The sequence below is a fragment of the Ictidomys tridecemlineatus genome, chromosome 10 (genome assembly GCF_052094955.1).
Source record: "Ictidomys tridecemlineatus isolate mIctTri1 chromosome 10, mIctTri1.hap1, whole genome shotgun sequence".
Classification (NCBI taxonomy): Eukaryota; Metazoa; Chordata; class Mammalia; order Rodentia; family Sciuridae; genus Ictidomys; species Ictidomys tridecemlineatus.
Genome location: NC_135486.1, coordinates 34,711,159 through 34,724,506, shown reverse-complemented (window position 1 = coordinate 34,724,506; position 13,348 = coordinate 34,711,159). Strand labels below are relative to the sequence as shown.

Genomic DNA, 13,348 nt, shown 5'->3' with positions numbered 1-13,348 from the left:
GATGTTGGCATCAAGGTACTTCTGGAAGGAGAGGCACACAGAGTCCCCATTTCTTCTCAGTTCCGCCTTCTTTGCCCTTCTCCAAAGTGTCTGTACCCTGCCACCCCCACCTGGGTAAAGGAGAAATGGATACTTACTTGGAGGTTTGGGCTTTGAGTGTCTGAAAGGTGCTGTCAGAAAAAACTTCTGATTAAGGGAATATTTTTGATGGGAGAAAGAATCATGGAAAGACCCACTCCATTACCTGCTTTGAACAGAAACCTAATGCCCCAGGTAGGAAATGTCTCACCATCACCAAGGAAGTGGGCAATAGCTGGGAAGAGGAGAGTTAACACTTCCAGATTTTAGCTTGTCTCTTGGTCCAACTACAGCAAAACTGTAATCATTTTGGGCTGAGGCAAGAGGCTGCTGGTGCTTATTCTGCAGACATGGGACAGATGTTTCAACCGGCTTCAATGTTGCAGACTCAGGGCCCAGTGTGTGCATTTTTTTCCGGTGGAAAGATAGCCACATGACTCCTATGTCACCCAGTGCTGGGCTGAACCCTCACTCTGGGCCAATCTGTTTCACACCACTAAAGCTCTTGAATGAAATGACTTGGCAGAATCTTCTATGGGTGTTGCCTGATACTAAATATTTTCATTTTGTCTTGGAATCGGATTTTAAAGGATCTAATCTAAGAAGCCATGAAGCTGCTGGTTCAGAGAGCAGCTGGGCAGCTCTGATTTTGAATCTATTAAGGGAGACTGGGGTGGAAGGAGGCGAGGCAGGACTCTGCAGAGAAGAGAGTCTATGAGGCAGGGCTGGTGCTCTAAGCCAGTCCTGGTTGTGTTCATTGCTGAGGTTTCCCTCATCTTTGTGGACCTGAAGCCTAGCTGGAGACCTGGTACATCGCAGCCGTTCTATGTAATATCTGCCTGCTCGGCATTTCTAACCTCATGAGTCAGCCGTTCTCAAGTGGAAAAAGGATATTCTCAGACTCTTAGAAAGCTCTTCTGAAATGAGCCCACCTCTGCAAAATTTTTTCTCTGACATCACTAACTCCAACTATAGAAATAATGGCTCTCTCCTTCCCTGCTCCTCTGAGCATCCACAACTCTGCTTTTTAGCTACAGCTCCATACAATCTTTATCTTGCTAGACGGTGGCTCTGACACTGGGGGCCATGTCTGATTTGGCTCTGAATAGCCAGTACTTCTGCTCAGCACAATAGCTGATGCTTAATAAATGTGCGCAGTTAAATCAAAATGCCACACCCTAATAACTCCTTTCTGATTTTCTCTTTCCATTCAAGGATGGCTGACTCACAAGCTTAAATCTGCTGAACAGGCAGATTTACAGGAGTGACTGCAGCACACTGTGTCCCCAGTCAGGCCCTGGGGACATAAAGATGAGGAAGACAAGAGTTGTTGGTTCCAGAGAGCTCAGTGTGGAACCAGTTAAGCACTTTTGGGGTACAGACCAAGGGCATCTAACTCAGCCCTGGGGAAATCAGGGGTGTCACAAGGGCTTCCCCCATGAGACAAATCTTTGGCATGAGTCTTGAAGGGAGAGGAGGAGCTGACCTGGTGAGAGTGGTCAGCAGATGTGAAGGCGGAGGGGGAGAGAGAACCCAGGGCACTCAAGGAATGGAAGGAGCTTGGAAGGAGTGATGGGGCGAGGAGGCACAGACTAATTCCTAAGGACCAGCCATGCTGGGGGCTGTCCCTCAGACACCAACTGACTGGCTGGTGTCTGAGTAGGCCTGGGAAGGCCATGGTGACAGAGGCTTGTCCTCTAAGAACTTCATCATGAGATTCTGATATTACTAAGTAAGGAGTTCAAGGAAACCACTTTGACTTTCTACCAGATGTTCCTCTTAGACTGTTTCTGTCATCCCTCTCTATAATTCTTTTGTACAAGTGGCATCAAATATAATGTGATGTCTTAAAAATATGTACCTAGGTCTGTGGATGTAGTCGGTGGTAAAGCATTTGACCAGAATGTGAGAGGTCCTGGGTTTAATCCCTGGTACTGCCAAAAAAAAATTTTTAAAGTACCTAACTAAATATCTGACTACCTCCACCAACCCTGCCTTGCTTTCTGGCTTAATAATAAGCTTACAACCTTATGAGTATAGGCTTATAATTAACACAGACTTGTAAATAAGGAGAAAAATGTGATTAGCTCACAGTTATTTTTTACTAGTTGCCCTCCCAGAATGGCAGTATGCTGGAGGGAAGTATAAAATCCTCAATTTTTTACTGGCCTGAATTAAATTATAACTACACAGAGTAAGTGATCTGAATAAACTACTTTATGAACTTGAGGGTGAAAGAGATGGAAAAGAGCCACGTGTCCCAACCACTCCCCCTGCTACCGTCTGGTTGGAAGAAAGCCAAGAGATCTGGTAACCTGGTGTAGTTTAAAAACAACAAGTATCTTTTATTCTCCTTCCAGTCTCAGTGTCCAGAGGCTACGTTAACAGGTTTTCAAAGTGCAAATCATTTCATTCCTCCAAAGCCAGAGGGGAATAAAAACTGTACATCATCTCCAATCCATATTCATCAGGAGCGCCCTGGGGCTTGTCATCCTGCTGGCTCTGGGCCAAGTTTCAGGGTCTGGCGGAAAGAGGTCTGTAGGCTTTGGGACTTGTTGTCTGGCCCCTTGAGATGAGATTAGTTCTCCAATAACCTGAATGCCTCCCGGGGAGGCAGCAGCACGCAGGCCAGGCGGGGGCGTGGAATCCCTCTAGACAGCCAGCTTGGGAGTGGGTGGAGTTAAAACCCCTGGATGTTGCTAATGGCACAATGAAAGCTGGGGGTCAGAGGTAAGAGCCTGCTGGACAGAGGTGGGCATCTGCAAGGGGATTGCTAGGGATGCTAATACACAGGGCTGAAGCAACAGGGGGTGGGGAAGGAACATTATTTCTCTTGGTGTGAAAGGGCAGAAGAAAAGGGCACTAGGGGTCACACAATGAATAAAGAGCTCAGAACAAAGCTTTCCTGGGGGCACAGTGCTCCTCTCTCCCCCAAAAGAGTGAATGCAGAACATGGGGAGAAACAAGACACGTGAAATCTAAATAAGTCCACCTGGCATAACATTAGCCAGGCAGAAGACACACAAGACTGAATCTTCAGACAAACAAGGGTGAAGAAAGACATCGCACACTATTATTTGAGTAAGAATTGGAAAAGAGAAGGCACCTCTAAGAAATAGTAGAAAACGAAGTTGCATATAGTGACCAAAGTTTTGGCCAGAGTTTTAGCCATATACCAGGAGGGCCTGGGTGGACAGACACTGAGGGAACACATAGTAGAACATCCTTCCACAGCATGAGGGCAGCTAGCTGAAGACCTGGCCTGTCCCCAGGCCTGTGCAAGTCTCCATAGGCCTGTCGCCTTGCAGCAGCAATGAACACATGCAAAGCATTAGGCCTGGGAGCTGGGAGCCCTGTGCGCATTGCGGGAATGGAGGGGTGAGGTCAGGGGTGAGGCTGGGTGGTGCGCGTTGTACAGGGGAGCAGAAAATGAAAAGCAGAGCTTACTTGTTGATGTTTGCAAGGTAAATATCGGCTACATGACCCCCACTGGGACAGCTGGCCCCCGCTCTGGCTGTCACCTTTTCTTCAGGTGGCTCAGAAATGACCTCAATTTCAGACTTGGGGCTGGACCTCTCCACGACACCGTCCTCGCTGGGGGAGAAGGGGCAGGCAGGCAGGGAAGAGGGAAAACAACAACAACACAAAAAGCAGTGTTAAATCGGCAAGATGGCCCCCCGGACACACACACACACACACACGCGACCCCACACGGCTCTGAGGCAGCAGCGACACCTAGCGGGGCGAGCTCTGTGAGCACAGGCGAGGAAACCTAAAGGCCTTCGGAGGGTCAGGTTGTTTAAATAAAAATAAATAATCCGCTGAGTTCGTGGGATCCTCAGCTCCTCAGGAGAGCTTGGCTAGGGGACACCTGGCTTCGAGGCATCTGCCTTCTACCCCATGCTGCTTTCCTGGGGTGGCCGTGCTGGGGGCCACCTCCTGAAGGAGGCAGAAGTCCAGGTTGTGGTTTATCTGCTGAGGTCTCGAGCACTGCCGGGTAAGGACAGTCAGCTCTGCGGTGGCTCTGGAGATGCCGGCGTTGAGGCAGGACATGGCCACAGGGCCACACTTTTGTCGCAGCACATCTAGCCTCGCTTAGAGCGTCCAAGCCGGTCCCAGGTCTCTCCACTGCTCTCCTGGCCCCTCTGGCTACTGATGACAAAGAAAGCCCCTTCTCCCCCACAATTCATCTTCTCTCCATCCTGTAGTGAAGTCATAATGCTAAATTTGGGAGGGTCCTGTCCACGCAAAGATCGCCACCAGGTTTGCGATGTTATCAACAGAGGGAGGATTTCCCCGCAGAACGAGCCAGGGAGAGGCTGGGAGGGTGCAGACTCACTCAGGATATCAACCTTTAAAAAATAATATTAAGGGAAGGACTAAAAACAGTGACACTGTTTCTGGGGGAAATGAATGGGGGGCGGAGGCAGGGCAAGGGACAGGGAGGCAGGTGTGGGTGGGCCACAGGGGATATTATTTCCTGCTCAGGAGACACTGCTTCAAAGAGTGGGAATAGCCCATCCAACGAGATCTCTCTGGGACCTCACTGGATACGTTGATCCAATGAGCAACCATGGTTTCCTGACATCCTTTTCCCTGTATGCCCCATCTTTCCCCAAGTCAACCTCATCCAGGTTAAGGGAACTAGGTCACTTCCACAAAGCTGGTTAAGCTACATTTTTCCTAGAAAGTAACTCCTTATTTTCATTTACAGGTAAAAAAGTGCCACCAATAGCTTAGCAGATGGAGTGCACATATTTCCTTCAAAGAAGGACAGAGAAGTGAAAATGTTTTCCCATCCTAATCTTTCCAAAAAAGGAAATGTAGGTGGACAAATAAAAAGTCCACATTATCACTCATCAGGTATAAATGCGGATGAACAATGGCTGGCAGGTCTCTAAACCAAACGGATCAGGGGGTGACTTAAAAAGGAAACAAAAAGTGGAGAGATTTAAAAAATTCTCCATGGAGTTGGGGGGGGACCCCCTTCAAGGAACTGTAAACCTTGGAACTGCATTGGTTTCCCTTGGGGTGGTCTCCCTCATACTCCCATGGCTCTGGAATTGACATCTCACTCCCACAGTGCTGCCTGGGACCACCCCAAAGATGCCAGGGCCCAACGTACGTGTCTTGGACAACGATGTACTGATGGGGGATGAGTCCATCGATGCCATTGTGCCGGCCTTCCCACCAGTCATCAGAAGCCCGCTGGTAAAGCAGCAAGGATGCCCCCTTCTTGAAGGACAGTTCTCGGGCTGTCCGGCCCACGTAGTCAAACTTGGCAATGGCCTCGATGGGCTCACACTCTGAGAGGGCAGAAAAGAAGGTAACACATATTGTTGGGACCTACAGATTCAGGAAACTGGTGGAAAAGCCCAATGAGCTGGACCAGCTCTGTGGTGGGAGATAACCCAGGGTGATATACGAAGCATGTGACTCCCATGCACATGGTCTGTCTCTTCCACCTGGAATCCCCTTCTCTCTCCCTGATGAAACACATTAAGGCTCTGCTTTCTCTGGCAACTTCTATGGTGTAAACATAACCCTTTACGTTGATTCTTCTTTATGATGATTCAGGTCATCAAACTTGCACTGGTGGGGTGTGGTGGCACACAGCTGTAATCCCAGAGTCTGAGGCCCTAAGCAACTCAGTGAGACCCTGTCTCTGAATAAAAAATAAAAAAGAACTGGGGACCTGGCATAGTGGTTAAGAGACTCTGGGTTCAATCCTTGCTACAAAAACAAACACCTCCCCCCAAACTTGTACTATATTTTAAAGACTTATTTATCTTTTGATTATATAATCATATATAATCACTCCAATAATTATACTACATTTTAAGTAATTTATTTATGTTATCTATCATCCCCAGTAGAACATGAGTTTCTAGTCTTTATAAAGAGAAAATACTTAACCAATCAACTTTCTGAGGAGCAGAACATGGAAATGTATTTTGTAAAAAATGCATGTGAAAGTAATTCAAAAAATTAAAAGGGGTTTATTTATGAATGCAATGGGTTTCTACTTTTGTGTGGGGCTTCTGACTCCTTATATGTGAAATGGGCTAATAGTGCCTTTTTTGTGAATTTGTTGAGAGGGGCTAATGAAGTACAATTTGTATAAGTGCTCAGAGCGATGCTTAGCACTGCGTATGAGTACGTTAGTCAATGTTATCATTATCTTTACTTGTTCTAGGCTGCAGGTAGAGATTAGATAGTGGAAACCTAGCACCTGAGAGTCAGATACTCTGGGTAGTAGAGACAAAGGCTGATTCAAAACAAGCATGCTTGGATGAGCTCTGGCTAGGGAGTCTGCTGGGGTTAGGAGGACTGGAGATTTCACCACAGCAGGCTGAGCAGAGAAGGCCCATCTAGGCATCCCAATCTCAGTTCTCCAAAGTCTCAGTACGTCACTTGACCCCTCTGGCCTCCATCTCTCAACTAAAAAACTGTGGTCCTGTCTGTTTCATGAGGATCAAGTGACAGTATATCTTGAGCCTTCAACAGTGCAGGCTCGAGGTAGCTGGAGCCCAGTGGTAAATCCCTAGTTCACCCATTCCCTTCAGAACATGGCAAATGACCACACTACTTCTTCTCACATCGGGGTATAAATAAGCAGCTCTAATTTTCTTCTCCTTTGAAAGCTGGCCCAGAATTGTAGAATTCCCAGCAAGGTGGAGAACAGGCAAAGCTCTGCAGACTCTGCCATTTCATTCTTGTGCCTAGAAAATTCTGAGGCCCCTTGTCAGCTGCTGAGACTCCCAGAGCCCAACTGATCCAGAAATGGAGGTACGGAACTGTTGGAAGCAGGGAAAATGTGCTGGCTGAATAGACCCTAATAAATCACGGGCATAGCCAAGGGCTGGCGGCTGACAGCTGAGCATTCCACTCCTGGATGTGCACCCACCGGGCTGCTCAGCGCTCTCATGTCTGTGCTGTGGACAGGGTCAGTTTTTCCAGTGGGCCGGCTGCAAGCGTGTGGTTTCTCCTCACTCCCTCTCCCCTCTGGCTCGCTCCCCTTGGCTCCTGGCATCTAGCTTCTCTATCCCCTAGGCTTGCTGTTTTTCAAATGAGCTTTCACTTTGGTCTCCCAACTACTTGGCAGGAGTCTGGGCTGTGATAAGGGACTAGGACTGGGCTAGACAAGGAGTTGGAAGGCAGGGCAAGAAGACTGAAGGGCTACAAAAAAGTCTAGTTTCTCACTTGTGCTCAAATACAGAGACCATTCTATTTGAGGATGTCCTTCTAAGGAAGGGAGATTCAGGAGAGACAGGAAAGCAGCCAGGGAACTGCTGGGCAGGAAAGTTCATCAGGGGCACAGGACACATAACCACTCCCTGCTTTACCCCTAGTAGCCCCACTGACCAGGAAGCCGGGCCCCGTACCGTCATCACTTGTGTGGTGTTCTGCGGTCACATCCTGGGTTGAGTCTTCAGCCGAGGTAGTCTCTCCATGAGGGCTATCACTGCAACAGAAGGGACAGTAACTGGGATGTCAGCATCTGCTTTAAAAGTTCTCATTCCCTTAATACAGCCTCCTTAGAGCAAAGGGGTCATATGCTCCAAATATACACAGCAGACAAATGCCCAGGATGAAATATATACCCCTAGAGGTTCTCTGCTCCAGCTCCTGATACAAAAACCACTTGAGATTATTTTGGATGTAGACTATCTCCAGACAAATGGAAACTCTTTTGAAGTTATCAAATAAATTCTCTAGAAAATGCAAAACTACTCAACTTCTTAAGGAGTTGTTTCTCCACATTAATTTGTTTCTGGTTTTCAAGGAGGGAGCCTGGTGGAAGGGAGTACTGGACTTTATCATCAGATATATCTGGATCCAAAAATCATCTGACACTTGATAGCAGTGTGACCCTGGACAAGTACTTAATCTCTTTAAATCATAGTCGCCTCATCCATACACTGAAGAAAAATGATCTGTCTACCTCAGAGTTGGGTGAGGAGTCAATGATATAATCTAGTGAAGCATTTGGCATAGAAGGGTATGTAGCACTACTTTTCCTTCTTTCTCCTTCTGCTTGATGTCCCTAGGTTGCTTTGTGGATTAGCCTGTGTAGTGGTGAGAAAGTGAGTCATAGGCGTGGGTGGAAAACAAGAACGGGGAAGAAGAATCTGCTGTGGATTAAATTCTGAAAGATGACAGGGGATGAAAGTCAGGTCAAGATCTTGAAAAAAATTCACCATGCAGGGTAGAGAATTGGGAATGGCCAGGGAGATAGTAACTTTACTCCTGATCTCCCGGTTCAGGGACTTCAGAGCCGATAGAAGATCTTACTTCTTGAAAAGTAGAGAAAAACCTATTAGTGTCTGAGGTTTCCTCCTCCAGCAGTAGGAGGTAATCAGAGAGCCTTTCTAGGCACTATAGAAGACTCAACCTCACAGCCTGGCCACACAGTCTCTACCTCTGGCTCTGCGGATACTCTCTTCCTGTGGGCCCAGGTTCTATGGTCCCAGGAAGTTCCTCAAAAACTTTAGGTGACCAATTCAGGACACCCCTGATGGAATAAGTCAGTTCCAAGGAGGTTTATCAATTCCACAGGACATTCTGGGAGAATATCAGTAAGGATTCCTCTCTGTCAAAAAAGAGAGGCACAAATTCCTCACCCTTTTCTGTGCTTCAAAACCTTCTGATGAGTTTGGTGACATCTTGGAAACCCTGGGTGGTGACTGTGGTGGGGGAGGCAGGGGCACACAGGCAAAGGCAAATCTTTCCCCAGGATGGAGGTTCATTTACATGGTCATTCACTAAGGTCACAGTTCTTGAATTTCAGGGAGCCTTGGAAGGCTTGTTAAAAAAGAGCTGTCCCATCCTCAGAGTTTTTGCATCACCAGGTCTAGTTGAAGCTGGAGACTTTGCATTTTTCTCTCTTTCCCTTTTTTTTTTTTTTTTTTGTCTGCAATTGAGTTGGAGTGCTCTACCACTGAGCTACATCCCAGCCATTTCTATTTTTTATTTGAGACAGGGTCTTTCTAAGTTGTCCAGGCTGGACTTGAACTCGTGATTCTCAGGCTTCCAAAATGGCTGGCATTATAAGCATGCATCACTCCATCCATCTGGTGAGAATCTGCATTTCTAACCAGTCCCATGAGACCTGGATGCACTTTGAAAATCTCTGGGTTGTTTAAAGGCAAGATGATGCTTTTAAAGTTCTCTTCCAGCCATACAAGTCTATGCTTCTCTCATTTGATCTATCACCCCTAACAATACCCCTGATCCCCACCCTTCTCAATACTGGAGGTCCCCAGAAGGACCCCATCATGTGTTAGCAGGCAGTCCTAGAGAACCAGGTTCCAGTTTCAGAATGGGAAGTACATTTAAATAGGTTTGCTCCTCATGTCCACAGCTGTGGGAGGCAAGTGGCTGGTGCCTTCTCCCTTGTGGTCCTGATCTCCTGGCCATTCTTTAGGGTTCTTGGGGCTCACCTCCTTTATCATCTTAGCTCACTTTGGTGCACTTCTTTCTCTTCTCAAAGAAGAAAGAGGAGAGGCTGGGAACTTCCACATAGGTGTGAGGCTCATGGCCCGATGGTCCCTCATCCCAAGGTCCCAGAATCCTGCTCCTTGCTGCCATTGGTCTGAGGCTTCCCATTTGGATTATGATGTCAGGTAATGTCCCTGACTAATATTATGGTGTTTCTAGAGACTGTTAATTAATGACAGACCAAACAGAAGAGGCTGAGAAGAAAACTGGAGGAAGGTGCCTACTTAGGAGAACACCCTTTAGGCTCTGTTTGCTGCCCTGGTTGGGGACTGAGGGGTAGTGGGGGTTCTATTCCCCAGGTATTTGCGGAGCTGGAGGTTGAACTCGGGGCTTCACATATGCTAGACAAGCATTCCACCACTGAGCTACACCCCCAGCCCAAGTAGTCTGATATTTGAGAAGTGAGGACAGATGTTCTGCCTGATTTTCAAAGGCAGGTAAAGCAAGAACTGAAACACACCATCCACAGCTTTTCACTACTTATATACAAAGGGGAAAATCAAGTTTTCAAGTTATATGCATAAGGACAGCTTCCTGGAGCTCACCAGCCAGAGCCTGAGACCTGAATTGACCACCCTCCCTAGTCACCACAAATTATCTGTCAGCGGGCAGTCTGAGGGTCCTCCAGCTCAGACCCAGACCTGGAATCTGCAGTATAGCAGAGAGGAGTGGACTCAGGGATGTCACCGCATTAGGATGTTCACAGAGGCACAGATTATCAATTTCTTTACTGCTTGAGCAGGAGTCTGTCTTGTGGGGGTCAGGGAGAAGTGTGGACCAATTGGCCTCTAATTAAGTAAAGAGCCTCCCTTTTCCTCCCTACCTCAGTCAATAGCAATGGGGCTGGTGAATTGGTTCCAGATGTTGCATTCAGACGGAATCCGATTGGGGTTGGCTTGTGCTTTCAGCTCAGGCTGAAACATTATTTAGGTGGAAAAGGGAGAGGGAGGAGAGGGAGGTAAGGGATGTTAGGGATTAAAAGAGAGAGACAGTTGTCTTTGATGGAAAATAACACTGAAATGGTATCATGGGTGGGGAGGGGAAGCTACATGGGGTAATGAATGGTCACTGTGAGAAAAAAGATCAGGGTTAAATCCCCATCATCAGAGTAGCCTGAAATACACTGTCACTGGCCTCTCTCGGTTGCAGTGGCTTCGTTTTTAACATAGAAATATGACTCCATTTTTTGGAAATGATTCATTATTTTTCTAATGGAGGGGTCTAGCAAAAATGTACCCTAGGGATTTCTTTTAGATTTCTGTTCTCATGCTAGGTCATAAAAAAACCTTGCCCTACAGAATTTAATCCTGCTTCAGGGTAGGACTTTGCCCAACCTGCTGAAAGTGAAGCTTACTCTTCTTTCTCTTCAAAAGTTTCTGAACTCATTCTAAAGCGTCATCTTACAAAGGCACAGTCAGGAAATCATGCCTCACATCTAAACTTTTCTTAATAAGAATGGGATTCCTTGGGCTCAGGACTGTCTTCCTCATGATACACAGCATAGGGCAGAAATCTGAGGGATATTATGGACTAATGAGCAGAAGTTTGATACACAATATTACTATTAAATTTGTTGTCATTACCTTTCAGAATGGTCCTTACTACTCTGAACTCATAAAAAAGGGAGCTGGCATGAAATGGCACTTACTCCATAAGTGAGGCTGAGGTGAGGGGACTGCCGGAAACATCCCCAGACCTTAGCAGCCTGAAAAGCCTAGGAGTGAGGACCTGGGGGTTTCCTTGTCCTTTTACTTGACCATCTGGCCCCCATGTCAGTTGCATCAGTGACTCCCACCCTCATCCAGCCCTAAGCCCCCTACCAGTAATCCTCCATGCTTCCTCCTCTGCTGTAGACAGGGCCCTCCAGCTCCTTGGGGTTTGGGAAGATGTTCTCATGTTGGATGATGATGGTTTTGATCAGCTCATTCACGTGGGCTTGGCAGGACACCTGGTCATGGCCCTCTGGCACTGACATCAGCGAGGGCCCAAAGCAGATGGCGAGGTTGTAGGGGTCCATCATGTTCTCTTCACTGAACTGTGATAAACTGGAGGAGAAGGGGAAGGAGGCAAGCTGGAGAGCTCTCGCATGAACGCCCAGAAAACACAATCACAGAGGCACTGCCAAGAGCAAAGGCAGAGGGTCCACAAATGAACACCTGCCTTTCTGGGCACCAGGGGCCTTCTAGAAAGTCAGCTGGAGAAGAGGGTGACCACCGGATGGGCATTAGGAGCAAAAGAGAGGTAAGATGGAGGCTCCTACTTGGAAGTCTGACCTTCCTTTCTCTCCAGCTCACCATTCAAATGTTCCTCACCACTCCACCCTTACTCCTACCCTTGTCCTTATCCACCCTGCATTGAGAACAAGTCACTCTGCAGATCTGAATATGGCTCCCACAGACCAACCCGCTAAGCTGCCAGATCAGATGGGGAACCTACGCTTTCCCTGGTAATGATATGGTCAGGAGACACAGGCATTGTATGCTGTGCACCCTTATTATATAGCAAAATGATCACGTTATTAGGGATTTTTATTCAAGCCTCTAAACTTGTTAAAAACAAGTAGCCAACTGATTAGCTTTTGTATTCCCTCAAGACATTAAATTTCTTTCTAGAACAGCTAATGCAATTGTTTTTCATTTTCATAACATCCTCTTATACTATTACATTCATGTCTTATTCTGGAAAAAGTCAGCATTCGTTCAAATCTGCTCAGGCTTCTTCTGGATGCAGCCTGACTTCATTATTGGGTATTTATTTTTTCTGGGAACACCTCCTTCTCATACAGCAGCAGCTCCAGCCACACTTCCAACCTTGGCCAAGGACCTAAAGGCCTTCAATCAGCCGTTACACCTGGTGAGTCTCCAGTGTTCCTTGCTGTCCAGGCCCAGAGGGCTGGAATCTCCTACCCCTCAAGCCTGAAGTATGAGCTCTACTCAGGAGCAGAGTTTTTCCCTTATGATCCTGAGCAGGAAGTTCCCAGCATCTGATTCTGACAGATCCTGAGAAGAAACCAGAGCCCTCTGATGCTGAGCTGCAGGCCTAAGACTCGGCTGAGTTTGTCTCAGCAGCTGTCCTTCTGAACGGGGCAGAGTTTATTTCTAATGTGTCCCACATCCAGACTCACATTACAAAGCTGGTTTCCCTCTAACCCAATGGTTCTCTCTTCTTGAGATTCTGATATGTGCCTCTTGCCTCTTTTGTGTGATCTGACAGTGTTTTGGTAACATGATTCTGATATGAGGGTCACTGCAGGACCTAAGATATGGCACAATGGATGTGAACAACTGTCACAGGAAGAAAGAGTTGAGAGCCACTGTTCTCAAGGACCTAGAGTCAAATGAAAGAGAGGCCAGCGATGGGGGTTATAAATCTCAGTGGATAGCCAGAAGGGGTGGCGCATGTCTGCAGTCCCAGCTTGGGAGGCTATGGAAAGAGGATTGTAAGTTCAAGGTCAGCCTGGATAACTTAGTGAAACCCCATCTCAAAAAAAAAAAATTTTTTAAAAAGGGGAGGGATAGGGATGTAGCTTAGTATAGCACTCTAGGTTCAATTCCTAGTACCAACCAACCAACAAACAAAACCCCCAAACTGGATTGTTTCACAGGAGTCCTTCCTTGTGTGTATGTGTGTGGTACTCAGAATTGAACCCAGGGCCCTTGCTCATATAAGGCAAATGCTCTACACTGAGCTACACCCTCTTAGCTCTTTGTAAATTGTTATTTTGAGACAGGGTTTAACTAAATTACCCAGGCTGGCCTTGAACTTTTAG

At 47.1% G+C, this 13,348-nt stretch overlaps 1 protein-coding gene across 7 annotated transcripts in view; it reads right to left on the bottom strand.

The window, feature by feature from the left end:
• Positions 1-13,348, bottom strand: part of Srgap2 (SLIT-ROBO Rho GTPase activating protein 2) — a 242,166-nt gene that overhangs the window by 5,797 nt on the left and 223,021 nt on the right. For 5 of the 7 annotated variants that reach the window (XM_005329485.5, XM_021729234.3, XM_021729235.3 and 2 more), the window contains 4 exons: positions 11,400-11,624; positions 7,464-7,543; positions 5,204-5,384; positions 3,526-3,672 (listed from right to left, as the gene is read on the bottom strand). In XM_005329485.5, the coding sequence (XP_005329542.1) occupies positions 3,526-3,672; positions 5,204-5,384; positions 7,464-7,543; positions 11,400-11,624 (633 nt within the window). Of the gene's footprint in view, positions 1-2,399; positions 2,778-3,525; positions 4,431-5,203; positions 5,385-7,463; positions 7,544-11,399; positions 11,625-13,348 lie in introns of those variants that run through there. The other 2 variants (XM_021729238.3, XM_040277570.2) reach the window with 2 other exon arrangements.